This window comes from Balaenoptera acutorostrata, chromosome 1 (genome assembly GCF_949987535.1).
Source record: "Balaenoptera acutorostrata chromosome 1, mBalAcu1.1, whole genome shotgun sequence".
NCBI lineage: Eukaryota > Metazoa > Chordata > Mammalia > Artiodactyla > Balaenopteridae > Balaenoptera > Balaenoptera acutorostrata.
The window spans coordinates 7,998,693-8,020,129 of NC_080064.1; the positions used below are offsets into that span (position 1 = coordinate 7,998,693).

General features: G+C 40.7%; 1 protein-coding gene across 11 annotated transcripts in view; it reads left to right on the forward strand.

The window, feature by feature from the left end:
• KIF1B (kinesin family member 1B) overlaps nt 1-21,437 on the forward strand; it is a 147,387-nt gene that overhangs the window by 55,159 nt on the left and 70,791 nt on the right. For 5 of the 11 annotated variants that reach the window (XM_057535117.1, XM_057535119.1, XM_057535125.1 and 2 more), the window contains exons 10-16: nt 629-704; nt 4,686-4,764; nt 5,541-5,683; nt 6,757-6,798; nt 9,571-9,782; nt 19,699-19,778; nt 20,869-20,944. In XM_057535117.1, the coding sequence (XP_057391100.1) occupies nt 629-704; nt 4,686-4,764; nt 5,541-5,683; nt 6,757-6,798; nt 9,571-9,782; nt 19,699-19,778; nt 20,869-20,944 (708 nt within the window). The remainder of the gene's footprint in view (nt 1-628; nt 705-4,685; nt 4,765-5,540; nt 5,684-6,756; nt 6,799-9,570; nt 9,783-19,698; nt 19,779-20,868; nt 20,945-21,437) is intronic. The other 6 variants (XM_057535123.1, XM_057535124.1, XM_057535126.1 and 3 more) reach the window with 2 other exon arrangements.

The window sequence follows — 21,437 nt, forward strand, 5'->3', positions numbered from 1 at the left end:
AATTTTTCTAACTGTGAGAATGGTCTTATAGTTACTTTTTTTTTTTATAAAGTCCTTCTCTGTAAGAGATATGTACCTGAAGTATATTTAGGTGGAATGTTGGATTTGCTTTAGAGCCCTACACGAGCTATAAAAGACAGGGTATTAGATAATAGTATTGTATTGGTGTTAAATTTCCTGAATTTGGTCATTGAACTGTGACTGTGTAAGAGAATGTCCTTATCTGCTGAAGTGTTTAGGGATAAAAGGGCATGGGGTCTGCAGTTTCCTCCAAAATGGTTCAGGAAGAAAAAATGTAGAAGAGTGTTTGAGTGATAATTGAAAAGTGATTGGCAAAAAATTGATAATGGTTGGAGCTGCATGATGGATATGTGGTAGCTCATTATGCTACTCTCCAAACTGCTGTGTATGTTGTAAATTTTTCAAAATAAAATATAAAAAAAATTATTTATTGGATGAGCTTTGGGTATTGTGAAGAACTGAAGCTGTGAGTGTTAAATTTCAACAGTGATGACATCCTACTGTAATTTAATTTACTTGGGAATTTTAGACTGGTTTGCCTTTTGTGTGAATTATTCCTCTCTAACAACGCTAAGAGAGGCTAAGGCCATTTCTTTCTGTTTAATAGAGTAAGAAGAAGAAGAAAACTGATTTTATTCCGTACAGAGATTCTGTACTTACTTGGCTCCTTCGAGAAAATCTAGGTATGTTGATCCACCAGTGTGCGGATCTTTTTAAAGCTGTTTACTGATTATGTTTTGTGGTTAATTGTCCTGTATTTCTGTTTTTTGAGAAGAAAAATCTCTATTACTAACTTGAGTACTCTTTCCTTTTTTCATTTTTTCTCTTGATTCAAGCTGGTTGGATTTGCTCGCCTTAATTTAATTTAATTTAATTTTTTGGGGTTTTTTTTTCCTACTGGTTTTATTGAGATATAATTGACATACAGCACTGTATAAGTTTAAGGCGTACAGCATAATGATTTGACTTACATCCATCATGAAGTGATGATCACAGTAAGTTTAGTGAACATCCATCATCTCATACAGATGAAACACATTAAAGAGATAGAAAAAAATTTTTCTTGTGATGAGAACTCTTAGGATTTACTCTCTTAACTTTCATTTATAACATAGTGCAGTGTTAATTATATTTATCATGTTGTACATTACATTCCTAGTACTTATTTATCTTATAACTGGAAGTTTGTACCTTTGGACCACCTTCATCTAATTTCCCCTCTGCCTTACCCCCTACCTCTGGTAACCACAAATCTGATCTCTTTTTCTGTGAGTTAGTTTGTTTGTTTGTTTTTGAAGTATAGTTGACCTACAACACTATGTTAGTTCCTGTTACACAACATAGTGATTTGGTATTTCTGTACATTTCAAACTGATCATCACACAAGTCTAGTTAATGATATGTTATCATACAAAGATATTATTGTAGTTTTTGACTGTATTTCCCACACTGTACATAGCAATCTATATATATGGATTATTGTAAATTACTGATCTCTTAAGTTCGTGCATTTTAACAACTCAGCCTTTTTACCACACATCCCCCCAGTCCCCCCCCTTCACATTTAATGTTTTGGCATCATATTTTACATCTCTTAATTTGTGTATCCCTTAATTACTTATTGAGGATATAGATGATTTTACTACTTTTATCTGTTAACCTTCCTACTTGCTTTATATGTGGCTTTACTACCTTTATTGTATATTTGGCTTTACCAATGAGATTTTTCCTTTTGTAGTTTTCATGTTTTTAGTTGTGGCCTTTTTTTTTTTACTTAGAGAAGTCTCTTTAACATTTCTTGTAAAACTGGTTTGGTGGTGCTGAACTCCTTTAGCTTTTGCTTATCTGTGAAACTTTTGATACCTCCGTCAAATCTGAATGAAAGCCTTGCCAGGTAGAGTATTATTGGTTACAGGTTTTTCCTTTTCATCATTTTAAATATATCATGCCACTCCATTCTGGAGAGTTTCTGCTGAAAAGTCAGCTGATAGCCTTATGGGAGTTCCCTTGTAGTAACTTGTTACTTTTCCCTTGCTGCTTTTAACATTCTCTCTTTATCTTTAATTTTTGCCATTTTAATTATAATGTGTCTTGGAGTGGTCCTGTTTGGGTTGATCCTGTTTGAGACTCTCTGTGCTTCCTGGACCTGGATGTCTTTTTCCTTTCCCAGGTTAGGGAAGTTTTCATCTATTTTATCTTCAAATATGTTCTCTCCCTCTTTTCCTTGTGCAGCCCCGTCATGTCATGTTAGTATACTTGATGTTGTACCAGAGGTCTCTTAAACTGTCCTCATTTCTTTTTATTCATTTTTCTGTTCAGCTTTAGTAATTTCCACTATTCCATCTTCCAGCTCACTGATCCATTCCTCTGTATCATCTAATCTACTGTTGATTCCTTCTAGTGTATTTGTCATTTCAGTTATTGTATTCTTCATCTTTTTCTAGTTCTTCTTTATATTTTCTAACTCTTGTTAAAAACTTCTGACTTCTCACTCTGTTGATTCAGTCTTCTCCCGAGTTCTTTGAACATCTTTACAATCATTAACTTGAACTCTCTGTTGGGTAGATTGCCTGTTTCCACTTAGTTCTTCTGGGTTTTATATTGTTCCTTTGTTTTGAACATACTTCTCTGTTGCCTCATTTTGCCTAATTTGCTGTTTTTATTTGTGTGTCTGGTAGGTTGGTTATGTGTCCCGACCTTGGAGAAGTGGCCTTTTGTAGGAGACGTCCTATGCATTCCAGCAATGCACTTCCCTCTGGTCACCAGAGCTATATGCTCTAGGGGTGCCGCCTATTTGGGCTGCGTGGGTCCTTCTCTTGTGGCAGGCTGACTGCTGTGGGAAGTCTGGTAGGCGTGGCTGACCCCCGGTCTGGTTGCTTTCCAGGCCCTGCCTTGTGTGGAGGCTGCCAAACATTGGTGGGTGGGGCTGGGTTCTGGAGTGGGTGGTTACAGGGCTGGGGGTCCTGGATCTGTTGTCAATCTGCTGGTGGGTAGGGCCAGTTCCTGACAGGGCTGGCTGCAGAGCCTGGAGTGTCCTAAAGCTGGTGTTGGCATGCTGGTGAGTGGGGCTGGATCCTGGGGCAGCTGGCTGAAGGGTCCAAGGTGTCTCAGAGCTGGTATCGGCCTGGTGGCAGGTGGGACTGGAACCCAGGGCATCCCGGGGCTAGTGCCAGCTCACTGATGGACAGAGCTGGGTTCCCAGATCTCTGGCTGCAGGGCCCTGAGGGTCTTAAAGCTGGTGTTGGCCTGCTGGTGGGCAGGGTTGGGGCCCAGGGGATTCTGGGGCTGGTGCTGGCCCACTGGTGGGTGGAGCTGGGTCCCAGGGTCCCTGGGGCTAGTGCCAGTGCGCTGGTGTGCGGGGCAGGGTCTTGGGCCCTCTGGTAGACAGGGCTGGGTCCCGGAGTGGCTGTGGGTTCTGCAGGTCTTAAGGCAGCAGACCTGCTGGTGGGCAGGGCCAGTCCCAGCACTAATAAGCTAGAGGGAGAATTCCAAAATGGGACTTGCCTGTACCAATGTCCTTGTGATAGAACGAGCTCCCAAAATTGGCTGCTGCCAGTGTCTGTGTCCCCAGAGTGCACTCCTGCCTCTTGTCCTCCGAGATCAGCATGTGGGTCTGACCCAGGCTCCTTTCAGATTACTGCTTCTGCCCTAGGTCCTGGAGCGGGTGAGACTTTGTGTGTGCCCTGTAAGAGTGGAGTCTCTGTTTTCCACAGCCTTCTGGCTCTCCCAAAAGTAAGCCCTGCTGGGCTTCAAAGCCAAACGTTCTGGGGGCTCATCTACCTGGTGCAGTAGCCTGATGGGGGGCTCAGGCCCCTTGCTCTTTGGGGAGAACCTCTGCAATTGTAATTATCCTCCCATTTGTGGGTCACCCACCCTGGGCTGTGGGTCTTAACTATCCCACATCTCTGCCCCTCCTACCTGTCTTGTTGTGATTCCTTCCTTAGTTGCAGAAGGTCTTTTCTGCTAGTCTTCCGTTTTTTCTCATCAGTAGCTGCTCTGTAAACAGTTGTAATTTTGGTGTGCCTGTGGGAGGAGGGAGCTCAGGGTCTTCCTGCTCTGCCATCTTGGCTACTTCCCTGGATTTGCTCACCTTTAAATCAGGGTTTGCTCCCAAATCTCGTTTACTTCAGGACATGAACTGTGAAGTAGTTGTTTATCTGACCACACGCACCTGCTTCAAACTGTTGTTTCTTCTTCCTTTTTGAAAACCCCATGTTCCTTTCGATGCACATAATTAGATGTTACCAACCCTTACTCCTCTTTGTTGATGTTTTCTGGCCTTTTTGCCCTTCATTCACTGTTCCTGTAGACCCTTTCCCTCATTCTTAATGAGAAGGAGGTAGTGATTAGCTGTGTCACATGTTGCTGATAGAAGGACTGGCTGAGAATGGCCTGTTGTGCTGTCCATGTTGCCAGTGACTCTGACATCACTAAGAATGGCCTTGGTGGAGTGTCTGAGATCTTAATGGGAGTGGGAAGAGGGAAACTGGGCACAGTACATCCAGACGCTAAGATGTGCATATAACAGTGCCTGGCGTGGGGACAGTCCAAAAATCTGTTGATTAAATCTTGGGATCTGAGATTGTGCTGTTTGATTTGACACATTCAATAAAATTTTTTCTAAAATGAGTATGGTTTGAGATAATTATAATTCATCTTCTTAGGTGGCAATTCTCGGACTGCAATGGTTGCTGCTCTGAGCCCAGCAGATATCAACTATGATGAAACTTTGAGCACTCTGAGGTACTCCAGTTTGATTTCAATAGCTAAACAGAACACAGTGCTACCAGAAGTCATCTTGTTATGCCATGGATTTTCATATGCTATGTGGGTAGTCGCTGGAGTAAACAATGATCCATCCCTCTCATAACAGGGGGAACATGGGGGGAAATTATTTTTATTATAATAAGAGTTTACCTGTTTATAGTTTTTAGTTTCATTGAGAAAGGCAGGAACTTTTTCATAGGAAAGATATTAAATTTGCTCTAGTGAGATTTTTGGATAACTTTTAGATAATAGTAGAAATTTCTTACAATATTTATTTCTATAAAAAGAAGTGTCCCCTTCTCCTGTTTGTCATTATAGAAATGCTCACATCATAAAAAGTAACAAAGTTATGAGTACATGTAATATTTTAAAAATTACTGACAGAATGTTTACTAATAGGGTAGTTTTATATATGAATAGGTTCCATTACTTTAATCTGGAACTTTCAACTCTTGTCTCATTAAAGACATTTTTGATATAATGGAAGAAACACTATATGGTCTAATAAATTAGTTTTGAGTCCTCTCTCTGATATTTATTTCCTTTGTGATCTTGGGGAAATCACTTAAATTCATTGGAGCCTTTTTCCTCATCTTTATAAGGTACTGTAAAGCTTTCTACAAATGTATTATTACTAAGGCTCATAAAATGTGTTAATACTCAAGCTGTTTGATTTAGAAATAATGGTATGCTACTTATGAGAAGTAGAGCATTTGAGGAATGGCAAAAATGTGTTTTCTTTTTGGATCTAGATATGCAGATCGTGCAAAACAAATTAAATGCAATGCTGTTATCAATGAGGACCCCAATGCCAAACTGGTTCGTGAATTAAAGGAAGAGGTGACACGGCTGAAGGACCTTCTTCGTGCTCAGGGGTTGGGAGATATTATTGATAGTAAGTGAATTAAGAATCAACACAAAATCTATTCCTTTCCTCTCAAGGGCTCTTCAACTTAGAGTTAAAGAACTTGAGGCAGCTAGATGGTAGAGAAAGAGTTTTTTGTTTCTTCTTAACTTCTTAAAAAGCCCATTGACGGTAGTTCCCTGGTGGCTTAGTGGTTAGGATTTTGGGCTTTCACTGCCATGGCCCGGTTTAATCCCTGGTTGGGGAACAGATCCCGCAAGACCTGTGGCCAAAAAAAAAGAAAAAAAAAACTCATTGAAAATGATCTTAGAATTCCTTTATGTACCATGTACCAGGTTATCCGTTTGAACTCAGGAAATTACTTCTTAAAACGTAATATATCATTATTTGTATTTTTATTAGATTTCTGTTTTAGATCAGCAGTGAAGTTTATTTGGAATGTTAAGTTTATTCTCACTGAGAAATTAATCACTTCATAAAACTGTTACTTAAAATTTTTGGTTTTGAGTTATGGGTTTCTCTAGATTAATGTAGTAGTAATACATACGTAAGAAACCCACCATTCCAGTCACCTTTCAGATAAGATTTACCTTTGAGTGGTTGCCCCCCTACAAAATGATTGAATGCCCCCCAACTCACTCCTTATGAACTTATGAAGGGGAAAATAACCAATTCCTGTCAAGTTCAAGAATTAGACTTCCAGAGAGTCTTACAATGTTGTCTTAAATTGAATCTTTTTTAACCTCAGTGATCTGCCTACATAATGTCTAATCAGAAGTTCTCCTAAGTGAGTTAACTAGATCATTCAGGTAGAATAGTGTATGGTTTTATTTAATAAAGCATATTTTTATTTTTTGAGTGTCAGATTAATATTATAGTGTTTGCAATTCTAATAAGATTTTCAAGGCCTCTTCCTAGTTTAGTTCTTCTTACTGATTAGCACCTGAGTTTAAATGAATACATACAGTTTGTAAAATGATAATATATTATTCTAAGTGTCAATTTTTTCACCTTCCCAAATGCCAAATACTGCTCTGTTCCCTCTGTCATTGCTGAACCTGAACTTTGACCCTTTTTGTATTTTCCCTCTTGCTTACCTTCAGCTGATCCATTGATCGATGATTACTCTGGAAGTGGAGGCAAATGTGTGTATTTCATGTACTGGGTATTTCCAGCACTCTGACTTGCTAATCTGCCTCTGCTGGATCAGCCTTAAAATGAGCTTTGCATGCCAGCCATCCTAACAGGGAAATCCCAGACAGAGCATACTGTAGATTCAGAAATGTTCCTATTTTTGCCCTTTTCCATTAGCAAAGCAAGTTTTGCTGAATTTCAGTTTGTGGCTTGAATAAAGTCGAGAGGCTTAAAAACCTCTTGCTGCTTCTACTGTTCAGTTTTTTCACTTAAATGTGATTAAATTGAATCCAGAGTCATACATGATGATGATAGTGATGACAGCAGCTCACATGTTTTGAGTGTTTATAATGTGCCAGGACCTGTTCTAGGTATCTTGAATATATTATCTCTTTAGTCCTGTCAGTGACTCTGACAAAGCTCCATTTTGCCAAGGAGGACACTGCTGCCTGGAGTGGGTAGTTTGCCATTAAATGAGATCCTGTGGTTTCTTTGTGGTCAGACTGGGTAGTGTAACGCAGAGCCCTTGTTTTTAATCATATTACGCCTTTTTTGGCCTCTTGATCCTTCAGGGCCTGATTATTTATTAGGAAAATCCTTTTAAATTCGCTGTATAATTCTGAGCCTTAGTGTATATATAACTGAAAACAATCACTTCTAGTTGGCCAAATCTCCATGACTGAGTAGCTTTGTGAATGTTGGATTAGCACTCACCTGTGCTTATGCTAAGTTGATTTCCTCCATATCTTGGGCCTCAGCTTACTTGATGGTTAGGTAAACTTTTTTTTTCCCTTTTTCATGAATTACAAATTAAATTTTAAAAAACTTGGGTGTCTAAAATGTGTGCTTGAAATGAGGACATTTTATAAAGCATCACACCTCATTACCTGCTGCATATCTGTCATTATGTTGGCAAGAAAGTAATTTCTTACCCTTTTAAGATAATTCATCAAGAAATTATTAGAATAAGTGAAGAATCTTGATTTTGGGGGGTTAAGTTTTAGATTTTTATTGATTTGTTTGTTTCTACAGTAGGGCATGTAACAAGGCTTGGTAGACAGTGAGGCAATACATAGGAGAAACCAAAGGTAGCCCTGGCTGCTGAGATGAGGTTAAGCCTTGAAGGCACTATAACATCCTAATCCAGGGTGACTCTTGGACTGGAACAGCTCTGTCTGAGATTTCCAAAGCCAACTGATACTGGTATGGGAAAGACACCCTTTGTTCTTGCTTTTGTGCTCCAGGTGATGCTGCTGCCAGCTTGCTGCCTCACTCTTTTCTGAGCAGTTGTGGCATCTCCCAAAAAGCTATGCATGACTAAGTTTTAATTCTGTATCTGTGCAGGAAAGCAGCCTTGACTACTTCTAAGTTTCTGTTTCAGTCACTACCCTTAATGCCTTTTAGGGCTTGCATGTGTCAGTTGGACCTTCTAAACTCCATCCATCCTATTCTTTCCCACCTTGCTGCCATCACCTGATGGCTAATTTTTTTGCTCCAGTTCCTACCCGCCTTTTAAAACTTGCTTGTTTCCCTATGTTCTATATTTGCAGATGGTGGTTTTCAAACTGTCTTGAAGCAACTGCTGGTTTTAAGGGGCTTCAAGAAATGGCTTTGATTAAATCCACATGGGTAGACCCAGCGAGAGCTAATAACGTTTTTTCTGACTCTTTGTGTTGACTCATATTATATCCTTTAAGGAAAACTTATTTAGTTTTGATATGAACTTTGAGCAATGTAGATTTTCTTACATTTAAAAATGAGCTAATTTAAAAATAGGAATGCACCAATACCTATGGATTTCCTCTGGTGCCTATTTGAGAAAGATGACTAATGAAGAAAAGTACAAACAGCAAATTAATGAATTTGTTGTTTGTGACACTTTTTACCAAAACTAAGTTTAAAAGCAAAACTTAGAGCTCTATTAAAGACCTTAGTAAATGAAAGTATGTCCCTAAAACTTGCATTCCATACTAGGAACTCGGCTCCCCAGTGACTCATGGTCATTCGGTTAGGCAAAGTGAGAGCCTTACTTAAATTAGCAGATAATCAGCCTTAATTTTTGCTTGCTCTAATAGATGAATGTAAGCTACACCAAATTCAACAGTTTGCTAATTGTTCATCACTGTTGAGGTAGTCAGCCCTAGGTTCTTAACCAGGACTTATACAAGATCCCTGTAATTGCTACGATTACCTCTCCTTTTTTTAAAAGGCATATTTTAAAAATCCTTTTTAGCATACAAAGAACACTACTGAGCACTCAGATTTTTGTTTTAACGTAACATTTTCTTGGGAATTTTTGCTGAGTGACATAACATACTGGGCCAGACTGATATGTATTGATATTGATAAATAAATGATCATCTTTTTTCCCTTACTGTTACAAATTACTGGGATTTAAGAGTAGTATAAACCTACGACATTGTAGATTTGGAGCCATAGAAGGAATACAGGAATGTAGCATGGCTGTTTAGGGGGAGAGCCTGAGCTGTATCCTTTGAGGCTCTGGTTACCGCCTAACAGATACAATGTTAACCCACTTAGAATTTTTTAGTTTCTAAATTCAGAAGTGGTTCTTAACTTCTAAAATACCAGTATTAAAGACAGACTTGTTTTAGAACTGCCATCTAGAACAATTATAACTTGTCTTTGTATCATAACTTGTCTTGGTCTTGCTGCTTTAATGCTGTCCTTTCTTACACTGGTGTTCCTTCCTGTCTTTTTTCTTCTCCTGCTCCTTTCCCTCTTTCCTACTTTTTCTGCCTTCCCTTCTTTCTATCTCCCAGATCTGAAAGATTTTCAGAACAATAAGCATAGGTACTTGCTAGCCTCTGAGAATCAACGTCCTGGCAATTTTTCCACAGCATCCATGGGGTCCCTTACTTCATCTCCATCTTCCTGCTCACTCAATAGTCAGGTGGGCTTAACATCTGTGACCAGTATTCAGGAGAGAATCATGTCTACACCTGGAGGAGAGGAAGCCATCGAACGTCTAAAGGTAAGTAGTAACTCAGATTCAATGAAAGGTATTCTGTGTAGCTCCACAAGGCAGAGTTAGAACTAAAAATCACTGAGATTCTGGTTCAGCATATGGAAGAACTTTCTAACTTTCAGAGGTGTCCTGAAATTGCTGCTTTGTAAGATAATTTATTTTCACCAGAATACTTGAGTCTGACATGGCCAAGCAGGGACGGGAGGGAGAGATGCATGGGCAGATTGTAAGTTGGCCAGGCAAAGTAACTGATAAGTAGATATGTCCATTAATTCTGAGGTAGTTTATAAGTCACAGTGAAATTGTTTAGTTAGAAATTTCACTGGAAACTAATTAAACATTTGGTTTATTTTGAAGATGGAATTCTGTATAGGCCCCTGCTTCTGTTAGTAAAATGTATAATCAAAAGAAAGTTTGCACATGTAAGTAGCTGTACCAGGTTTATTCAGAGACATGTGAAATGATATTTTCTAGAAGTTCACAGAAAGCCCTGTGAGCACTGCTGTGAAAGGGCTGCCCCCTCCTGTGCTGGTGCATATGGGCTTACGGATCTTAGTGCTGGTGCACGCACTTGAGTCCTGCGTGTGCAGGTCACCCGCCATGGGACCCAGCTTGGCTTTCCCAGCCTGTTGCTGGCTCTGTCAGGTACTTTCTGTCTCTCTCCATGAATACGAACGTTAAGAGCAGCAAAACCTTCTGACTCATAGGTTCTTCCTTCCCCCTCGGTGACTACAGTGAGAGCAGACAGTTGTCACCTGTGGTGCCATCCATGAAACCACCGTGACAACAACACAAATGCCTTTTCTTTCCCTGCTTGTCACTTCCAGGATGATAGTTTTATCCGTACCTTGTGGCCTTTGCATTCAAGAGTACTGGGGTACATATACGTATATCCCCATATCTCCTCCCTTTTGCGTCTCCCTCCCACCCTCCCTATCTCACCCCTCTAGGTGGTCACAGAGCACTGAGCTGATCTCCCTGTGCTATGTGGCTGCTTCCCACTGGCTGCTTAGAACTTAAATTAAAAAAAAAAAAAAGAGTACTGTGTAGGAAAAGCAAGGAGAGCAAAGAAACTTCAAGGAGCTGGGGAGTTGCAGTCCTGCCCCGAGCGTGCAGTCCTCTCCACACTGCGCTCAGTGTTCTCCGCCATGGCTGCTCATTCAAGGACCGTTGAGAATAGTGACACACTTTGATAGGTTAACGATGGAAAAGGTTTGCTGAACCTTTTTGCTAAAAGGGAATTTAGCTTGATAATTGCTAGAACATTCATTTTGGTTTGCAGGTGAGATTGAAAAAGATTTTATATGAAGAATGGGCTTCTGCTTCTTAATCAGCCTACCTTTTCCTTGGCATTTCACTCACTTCTAACATAAGGTGCTTCAGAAACAAAAGTAATCTGTTTCTTCCTTCAGAACTTGTTAGTGGAAAGTGGGTGAAATTCTAAAATACCTGGCAGAGGGACAGGGAGTGAGAAACCTTTTCATTAAATATTGCAAAGGAAAGGATAATTTCTGCTATTGTGAAATTGACTTTGAAATTTTACTAAAGATGTTCGTGAAGCCCTATGCAAGAAGGCTTTTATTTCTGTATTTTATCATGATAGGCAAAGTTGCTGTGTAGGGTTCTGTTCAGGCCAGTGGGGACATGCAGAGGTACTGTGGAAAGGAAAAGTGAAATCTTTCATTTACTATTCAATATAAAATGTTATTTTTCTTTGGGGATTTTGAATCTTACTATTTGAATCTTACCTTAGTCTACAAATGAGATTACGTTCCCTTTAACACACATCTTGATGTAGGAAAAAAAATTCTTCCCAACTGCCAAGTGGAACCAACTGAAAATAATGTTGAATGTTAGGAGTCAAGATGTGGAGCAGACTTTTTAAGCATTAGGTTGCCCAGTATCTTCCAAATAGTCTCTAGGGAATAACACTGCCATTATTCAAGGAACCCTCCCCCCAATCTCCCTACTTCCCACCAAAAACAAAACAAAACTGTATTGCTTTTATCAGAAAATAAATTTCTGTTTTAATTCTCCTTTAAGCCAACCTAAATGACATCTTCCATTTTCCCTAGCTTAAGAAATAGTTTCTTTATGGTTTTGCATTCAGTCTTGTTTTTTAATGCAGCATGGTAGTTTACCGAAGCATAAGCGCCTTAGTTCGACTCCTATTTTGTGAATGGTGAGAGTTCATGTCGGCAGACCTGCATTTTAATGCTGCAGGCAGATAACATCTTGTGTTCACAGGGCAAGGCAGTGTTTGTATGATAGAAATGCTTGAGAATTTCTCATTTTTGGACTGTTTCATTGTTGAGTGTGAAGGAGTGGCATTCCTAAGACATGACACTGTAGGAGAAAAATTGTACCTAATGGAAAACAGTAATACAAGAGGTTAATTCATTTTCCTAACATTTTATGTCCCTTTGCTTCTCTTTCCTTTTAACTTTAGAAAAATGATCAGTTGGTAGAACACTTTTACACAGGGAGTTGCTATTACTTCATTCATTGAATAGCCTATTTCCATATGGAAGAGACCCATGTTACCCCATCATAAATATCTCGAGCTCTCCACAAACCCCTGGCAATAGAGAATAAAGTGTAATTGCTTTCAGTTTTTAGTTGCAGCTCAAACTGAGTTGAAATGTTGTCTCCTTGATTTGGATTCCGACTTAATAAGGTTTTAAATATGTAGCTACAGTTACTATGTGGTGCCTCTGGTGTTTATTAGTCTGGCATCAGTGTCAGTACTGTGAGTGCCATTGCTTAGGCTTAGACTATAAGTATCCACAAATATCCATTACAGAAGCATGCAAGGGTAAATGCTGTGCTGGGCAGCCCAAGGGCCCCACGCTTGGAGCTCACTTATGACGCATGCTGCGTTCAGTACAGTAAAACCCATCTGATGGCTTCAAGGAATGTTCCATGTAGCAAGCGTTTAACTATTTAAATACCACAAGTTAAACTGTAATTTTTTGGGGGGGAAGTATTTCTGACTTGTTCTGTGGACTTCTCTGCCACCTTAACTGGATCATGATGAAGTAATTAAATTGTATTTAACATTATGAGCATAGTTATTAACCAGTGCTGTACAAATAGCTAGATAATACATGATGTGAGATCAAAGTGAATGACGCCTGAACCCAACATTCCTTGGAGCTTAAAAAAATGTTCCTGATGTCACTCTGTTTTTTCAGAATTTTTTAATGTACAGTACCTGCAGGAAGGAAAGACCCTTAAAGAGTGTCCTCTTGACTCCTCATTTCTGAAGCATAAATCCCAATTTCAGTTTATTCTTAAAATTAGGTTTCTAGAATGAGGTATGGGCAGCACTGGAGACCAGCATGCCAGGCTTGCCTGCAGAGTAAGTTGATGACTCAGACTGAAAGCTGTCTTCCTGTTGGCATCTCTATTTTATTTATACTAAGTTTGTTATTCAGGCTTGAAGAAAGAATATTCCTCACTCTTTCTTAATTTATGGTGAGCTATTTCATAGAATATTTTCTTTAAAGGCTGTTGATTCTGCCTTAATTGGAAAACAGAACACACAGGAAACCCAACTATAAACCTGGCTCAGGGAGAAGTGGGGCCTCGGGATAATCACTTAGTTTCTCTGGTCCTCAGTTTCTCTATTTCTAGAATGTTTCTGGAATAAATGGCTTTTTCCAGCACTTAAGTTTAGCTAAATGACACTCAATATTGTTTTCTCTAACCTTTCTTCAGAGTTTAAAAAAGTAACTTTCTAGGGACTTCCCTGGCGGCACAGTAGTTAAGAATCCGCCTGCCAATGCAGGGGATACGGGTTCGATCCCTGGTCCGGGAAGATCCCACATGCCGCCCAGCAACTAAGCCCATGTGCCACAACTACTGAGCCTGCGCTCTAGAGCCCATGAGCCACAACTACTGAGCCCATGCACCTCAGAGCCCGTGTGCCGCAACTACTGAGCCCACATGCTGCAACTACTGAAGCCCTTGCGCCTAGAGCCCGTGCTCCACAACAGGAGAAGCCACCGCAATGAGAAGCCCGTGCACCGCAACAAAGAGTAGCCCTCGCTCGCTGCAACTAGAGAAAGCCCGCGTGCAGCAAGGAAGACCCAACACTGCCAAAAATAAATTAAAAGAATTAAAAAAGAAAAAAAAATAAGTAACTTTCTAGACAATGTAAAAGTTGCAACTTTTAAGCCCTAATGAAAAAGGAAAGTATATTGTACCTTACTCAGCTTACTCATTAACTTTTCTACAAGGAGCTCATATTCTGATTTACCCTCCAGGTGGTGAGTAAAATGAGAGAGGTCACATTAGAGTTGGCAGCAAGATGGTAAGAGGATTCCTAGACAGTAACTTTGCTTCCTTGGGGTGAGTTTACAGTTGCCCCAAAATAGAATAGCTTTACTACAGCCGGATTAACCTCTGCTCTGACACACTCTTTTTCTGAAGATAACCAACCAGGAAAAAAATATTTTAAGTATCTCATAGGTCAGTTTGTATTTCATAACTAATATCAGTGTGGCTTGTGGACCACAGTATATATAATAAGCACTAGTCTCGCTGCTGTGGTTTGGACATCCTGTTACCCTATGCCTTTGTTTTTGAAGTTGTCACTTTGAGAGTGTAAAGGTTTCTATCCAGCTGTCTTTAATTTAATTTAATTTAATTTTTAAATTGAAGTATAATTGATCTACAGTGTTGTGCCAGTCTCTGCTGGACAGCAAAGTGACTCAGCCATACACACATAGACATTCTTTTTCTTATATTCTTTTCCATTATGGTTTATCACAGGATATTGAATGTAGTTCCCCGTGCTATACAGTAGGACCTTGTTTATCTATCCTGTATGTAATAGTTTGCGTCTATTAATCCCAAACTCCCAGTGCTTCCCTCCCCCATCCCCCTCCAGCAGTGTTTAATAAGCCTTAAAATCTTGTAGGTTATGGTGGCAGCTTATATTGTACTTGCCCTTTTATAGTCATTTGCAGAAGCATTGAATGCTATCCTGTTTGAGTTGTTGGATAACTTTGGTGGCACGTTAGAGATAGGCTGTTGACCACTCGGCACCTGGCACACTTCCTTCCCTGGCCATATGGGTTTTTCTTGGCTGCTGGCCCTCTAACGTAGCTTGTTGGTTCCTCACTCAGCAGTGGAGTGGCATATGCACTGCATGTTATTCATTCCTATTGGAGGACTGTGTAGAGGTGCCATTCAGGGGGCTGTTTTAGTCTTTCAGCCTGTGTGTGTGCTCGGGGGTTGATGAGAGCCAGTTTGGGTGATTTTGTCTCTACCCTCCTGCCTTCCGCTGCAGGCTTGCTCTAGCTTCTCCCACTTCGTAACCAACTCATTTCTGAGTACCTGCTGTGTGGTCCCCTTTATATTCACCTTACTGACGCCCAGGCCTTTTCTAACTTTTATCAGTTTTGCTCTTTGTCTAGCTTAGCCTGTTGTTGTTGTTACTGTTCTTCTTCTCCTCCATCATCATCATCATCATCATCATCATCATCATCATCATCATCATGCTCTCCTGTTTGTTTCTTCTGACTCCTTGAGTCTTTACTCGGCTTTTGTTTTGTTTTGTTTTTATAAATTTATTTATTTATTTTATTTTTGGCTGCATTGGGTCTTTGTTGTCTCTAGTTGAGGCGAGCGGGGGCTACTCTTCGTTGCGGTTTGCGGGCTTCTCATTGCGGTGGCTTCTCTTGTTGCAGAGAGCGGGCTCTAGGCACACGGGCTTCAGTAGTTGTGGCCCGCGGGCTCTAGAGCACAGGCTCAGTAGTTGTGGCGCACGGGCTTAGTTGCTCCGTGGCATGTGGGATCTTCCTGGACCAGGGCTCGAACCCATGTCCCCTGCATTGGCAGGCAGATTCTTAACCATTGCGCCACCAGGGAAGCCCTACTCGACTTTTTAACATGCTCCCATACCTCGTTCCAGAAAACCAAGTGCCAGATGCCTCAGGGTTTATTGTATTACATATTCACAATTTCTTTCTATGTAGATAGTTATGTTTTGGGATCTCAGAGGCTTCATACAATAGCCCAGTAAATGAATTATACAATGAAATATTTTTTTTTTTTTTATATATTTTTTTTTTTTTAATAGCTACTTTATTTATTTTTTATTTATGGCTGTGTTGGGTCTTCGGTTCGTGCCAGGGCTTTCTCTAGTTGCGGCAAGTGGGGGCCACTCTTCATCGCGGTGCGGGGACCGCTCTTCATCGCGGTGCGCGGGCCTTTCACTATCACGGCCCCTCCCATTGCGGGGCACAGGCTCCAGACGCGCAGGCTCAGTAGTTGTGGCTCACGGGCCCAGCTGCTCCGTGGCATGTGGGATCTTCCCAGACCAGGGCTCGAACCCGTGTCCCCTGCATTAGCAGGCAGATTCTCAACCACTGCGCCACCAGGGAAGCCCCTACAATGAAATATTTTGTGAACTGTTAAGACTTCTCATCCTGAATCACTACCACTACTATTATCTCATCATCGTTATCATCATTGTCATCAACTTTCTAATTTCATATCCAGGACTAGCATTTTCTCCTGCTTTTTGCATGTGCTTAACTCCCTTTTTGGTACCCCTCTCCCTCCATTTTTTGCCTGGTCAGTTCATTCTCAGTATGAGTATCACTCAGCCTTGACTCATCCACCCTCCAGCAGACCTGTGAACACTTCAGTTCTAGCACTTAGCACACTGCCCTGTTGTTTTTTCCTAGCATTCCCATTCACAATCCTCTAACATGCTGCTCTAGCTATGCTGTTGTTCCTGGAAAGTGCCAGGCATTTCCTACCTATTCCCTCACATACCCATGCTCTTCCTTTGTGTCTGCCTGTGTAGAACCTTGTCAGTGAGCTCTGTCCTGACAGCCCCGCTGCAGGTTGCTCCCTCACCCACCCCTCCCCCTACATTCTCTCTTTTCTTTGCTTTATTTTTCTACAAAGCTCTTTTCACTGTCTGGCATACTATATACTTGACTTACTGATTAAAATGGATTGATTATCTGAGTCTCTTTACGAGAACATAAACCTCATAAGGGGCAGGAATTTTGTTTCCTGTCATATCTCTAGTTGCCTAGAACAGGGCTTGGCATGTAATGGAGTTATATATAATTACTGCATGAATGAATGATCAGTTACTTCTTTCTCTCCCTGGTATACAGTAAGCTCCTGAAATCAGGAAACACGTTTTAGTTCTTATATTTCTGGCATATAATAAACACTCAGCAAGAGATTGGGAAATTGTCACTCTAGTGGCTGCATGCCTTCACATGAGATTAATATTAAACCTTTCTATATCGGGAATTGGGTTGTGTTCAGAGGGGTATTGTATGGTAGGGGAGGAAAAATATCTTTCCTTCTACCCTTCTAGGTTCTTGGCTGGGGCCCCAGATTAACAAAAGGCAGATTAACGAGAGAAAAGCATACAAATTTATTTAGTATTTGTTTACGTGACATGGAAGACTTCATAAGGAAATGAAGGCCCAAAGAAGTGTTAGACATGAACATTTTTATGCTGGGTTTGGTGAAGATGAACAGTTGTGGGAATATGTGGTAGAACAAAGGGGGATGTGAGTTAAGAGTATAGGTACCTGGAGGATATTGCAGGTTCAGTTCCAGACCACTGCAGTAAAGTGAATATCACAGTAAAGTGAGTCACACACGTTTTTTGGTTTCCCAGTGCATATAAAAGTTAAGTTTACACTATACTGTAGTCTGTTAAGTGTGCAATAGCGTTATGTCCAAAAAAAACCCCTTAATTTAAAAATACTTTATTGCTAAAAAATGTTATCATCTGAACCTTCAGCAAATTGTAGTAGTAACATCAAAGATCACTGATCACATATCACGATAACAAATGTAATAATAATGAAAATGTTTGAAATATTGCAAGAATTACCAAAATGTGGGCTTCCCCAGTGGCGCAGTGATTAAGAATCTGCCTGCCAACTCAGGGGACACAGGTTCGAGCCCTGGTCTGGGAAGATCCCACATGCTGCAGAGCAACGACTACTGAGCCTACGCTCTAGAGCCTGCAAGCCACAACTACTGAAGCCCATGCGCCTAGAGCCCGTACTCCACAACAAGAGAACCCACTGCAGTGACAAACCCGCAAACCACAATGAAGAGTAGCCCCCGCTCGCCGCAACTAGAGAAAGCCCGCGCGCAGCATTGAAGACTCAATGCAGGCAAAAATAAATAAATAAAAATAAATTAAAAAAAAAAAAAGAATTACCAAAATGTGACACAAGAGACACGAAGTGAGCAAATGCTGTTGGAAAAATGGCACTGGTAGGCTTGCTCAATGCAGGGCTGCCACAAACTTTCAATTTGTAAAAAATGCCATACCTGAGAAGTGCAATAAAGTGAAGCATAATAAAACGAGGTCTGCCTATAGTAAACTGGGGAAACTTATGAAGGCCTATCTGTTCATATTCTCCATGTTCCTTCATCTTGAGAAATAAGTATGCTCCATTCCTCCAGGTGTAGGGAGGTTACATCTCATGAGGGTCTTACGACTTGCTTCAAGAGGAGCTCAGAGAGTCCTTCCTACTTGCACCATTTCTTAAATCACTCAGCTTAAAGTATTCAGTATGCCAAGATAATACCATATTTGGGGGGAGCATGTTCTGAACGCTGTCAGTGTTGTGGTGTTGTGGTGAAATTATAGTGAAACAAAAAACAATGAAGAGGGCTTCCCTGGTGGCGCAGTGGTTAAGAATCCGCCTGCCAATGCAGGGGACACGGGTTCGTGCCCCGGTCCAGGAAGATCCCACATGCCGCAGTGCGGCTAGGCCCGTGAGCCACAACTACTGAGCCTGCGTGTCGGGAGCCTGTGCTCCGCAAAGGGAGAGGCCGCGACAGTGAGAGGCCCGCGCACCGCGATGAAGAGTGGCCCCCGCTTGCCGCAACTGGAGAAAGCCCTTGCACAGAAACGAAGACCCAACACAGCCATAAATTAATTAATTAATTAATTAATTTAAAAAAAACAAAACAATGAAGAGACTTCCCTGGTGGTGCAGTGGTTAAGACTCTGAGCTCCCAATGCAGGGGGCCCGGGTTCAATCCCTGGTCAGGGAACTAGATCCCACATGCATGCTGCAACTAAGAGTTTGCATGCCACAACTAAGGAGGCTGTGTGCCACAACTAAGGAGCTGGCAAGCTGCAACTAAGGAGCCCATCTGCCGCAACTAAGACCCAGCGCAGGGCTTCCCTGGTGGTGCAGAGGTTAAGAATCTGCCTGCCAATGCAGGAGACACGGGTTCGAGCTCTGGTCTGGGAAGATCCCATGTGCCGTGGAGCAGCTAAGCTCGTGTGCCACAAATACTGAGCCTGTGCTCTAGAGCCCACGAGCCACACCTGCTGAGCCTTGTGTGCCACAACTACTGAAGCCCGTGCACCTAGAGACTGTGCTCCGCAACAAGAGGAGCCACTGCAATGAGAAGCCTGCACACCACGGCGAGGAATGGCCCCCGCTCGCCGCAACTAGAGAAGAAGCCCGAGTGCAGCAGCGGAGACCCAGCGCAGCCAAAAAAAAAAGAAAGACCCAGCGCAACCAAATAAATAAATAAATAATTTTAAGAAAAGCAACAGATATCTTCGGGGGCTTTATTCTTTTGTAGCAGTGGCTGTCAGAAACAATGCTTTGCATTTTGGGACGCTAATACTACCTTTCCTTCTACACACACACACTCTTCTCTCTCTCACACATATACATACACACACACTATTAAGCTATTTTTATTAGGGCTTAAAGAGAATTAATACATCCAGGGCTGATTTCTTTCTTTACATTTTAAGAAAGGAAAAAAAAAAACCTCATCGTATTAGATTCTGCCTCATATCCTCAAAAGGGCATCATCTGCTTCTTGCTGCTGTTCCTAGACATGGCATGTTAAATTATAAGACTCTTTGGCACTTAACTGTGGACTTCCTCCTTAGGAATCGGAGAAGATCATTGCTGAGTTGAACGAAACCTGGGAAGAAAAGCTGCGTAAAACAGAGGCCATCAGAATGGAGAGGTCAGGAAGTTAACTCTGGAATGTTTCTAAATTTTCTGGGGAATTTAGATTACTTTTATAGTAAGAAAAGATAAAATAGAAGTTAAAAACAAAGAACCTTTCCTCCCCAAATACAAAACAAACAAACCAACCCTGTATGGGACTTACAGCCCAATTTACACTCTGAAGTGAAATTCACATATTTTAAAGGTTCCCTAGGGAGTCGTGTTCTTAGTTACTGTACTATGTGTTGCTAGGGATCCATATAAAAATTGAAGATATTGAAGGATAGAGTTTTTAATTTGCAAAAAGACTGCCTTTGATAAAGGCCCAAATAAAAAAAAAGCTATTCTGATTACTGACTTTCAGAGTTCTGTTTTCTAGAACCTCTTTGGTAAGAGGTTAAGTAGTTTCAGTTGCAAACTTTCAGAATCTGTATTTTATCTTAACCTCCCAATTCTCTACCCTAAAGATGAACATAACCCAAAATAATACTTTCGCTATTGGAATAAATATACATTTAAAAAATGTTAGTTCCTATCTTCTTCCTTCATGGAAGATGAGGCAGAAGTGAGTGCTAATGTATTTGTAAAGTGAATGTATGAAACAGTATTCTTCTCTATTGTAGAGATTTTAAGCTAGAATTGTTGAATCAATATGATGGTGGTCATGGGAACTTGACATTTGAGAAAATCACATTTATAGATAATACTCCCTATATCAAAGTTACTTTCTGATTGCTTTCTTGGATTTTAAGGAATGGTTCTTTGAAGTGGATGTATTGCCTTAAGGGAATATTCCTTTCTTCCTTTTTTTATATTAATAGACATATTTATGAATTATTGTCTACCTCCAAAGTCAGATGTGACAAAGTTCTTATTTGGGTGAATATAGCTTTACCTAAGACAGGAACATACTTTATTTTGAATGTACAATTTCTCTTAGAAATAATTTCTCATTAATGATGGGATAAGCAGATTCTTTCACATGTGTATTACTCACTTTAAACATGGACAGTTGCTTTTGCTTTGCGTTATTTTCCAATTCAAGTTAGACTGATTTACTTGACATTTTGGTATTGTTATTCTGATATGCTTGTTGCTTTTTCTAGAGAGGCCTTGTTGGCTGAGATGGGAGTTGCCATTCGGGAAGATGGAGGAACCCTGGGGGTTTTCTCACCTAAAAAGGTAGGAAACAATGTTGTGAAACTTAACACTTTTTGTTTGTCTTAGTCAGGGGGCACTTCATGTCTTTCAGGGCTGGCTCCTCTTCTTCCTTTTCTTTTAAATCTTGAGACTTGGCTTAATTTCTGATATTTTTGATTTCATCTTATAATACAAGGCCAACCTGTTTCTAAAATGCTTTCAGAAATGTTTACTGTTTATAAAATAAAATCCAGGGCAGTATAGTAACTTTGGGTCATGATTCAGTATGTTTCCTCATCTTCATTGTTGCTTTCTCTTAAATTCCTAGCCTAACCTAGCATACCTTGCTTCAGTTTGGCTACTCTTTCTATGTAGTTTTCCCCACAGATGCCAGCAACCCTGAATTATAATTCTTTGGAAGCAGTTTCAGCTGTTCAGGTTTGTGTAGAAAAATACTGCTTCAGTTTGCTTTTACAGTTTGTGTGATAGACAACCACTGTACTGAGTAAAGCAGTTCCTGTCCTCATCCTTCCAG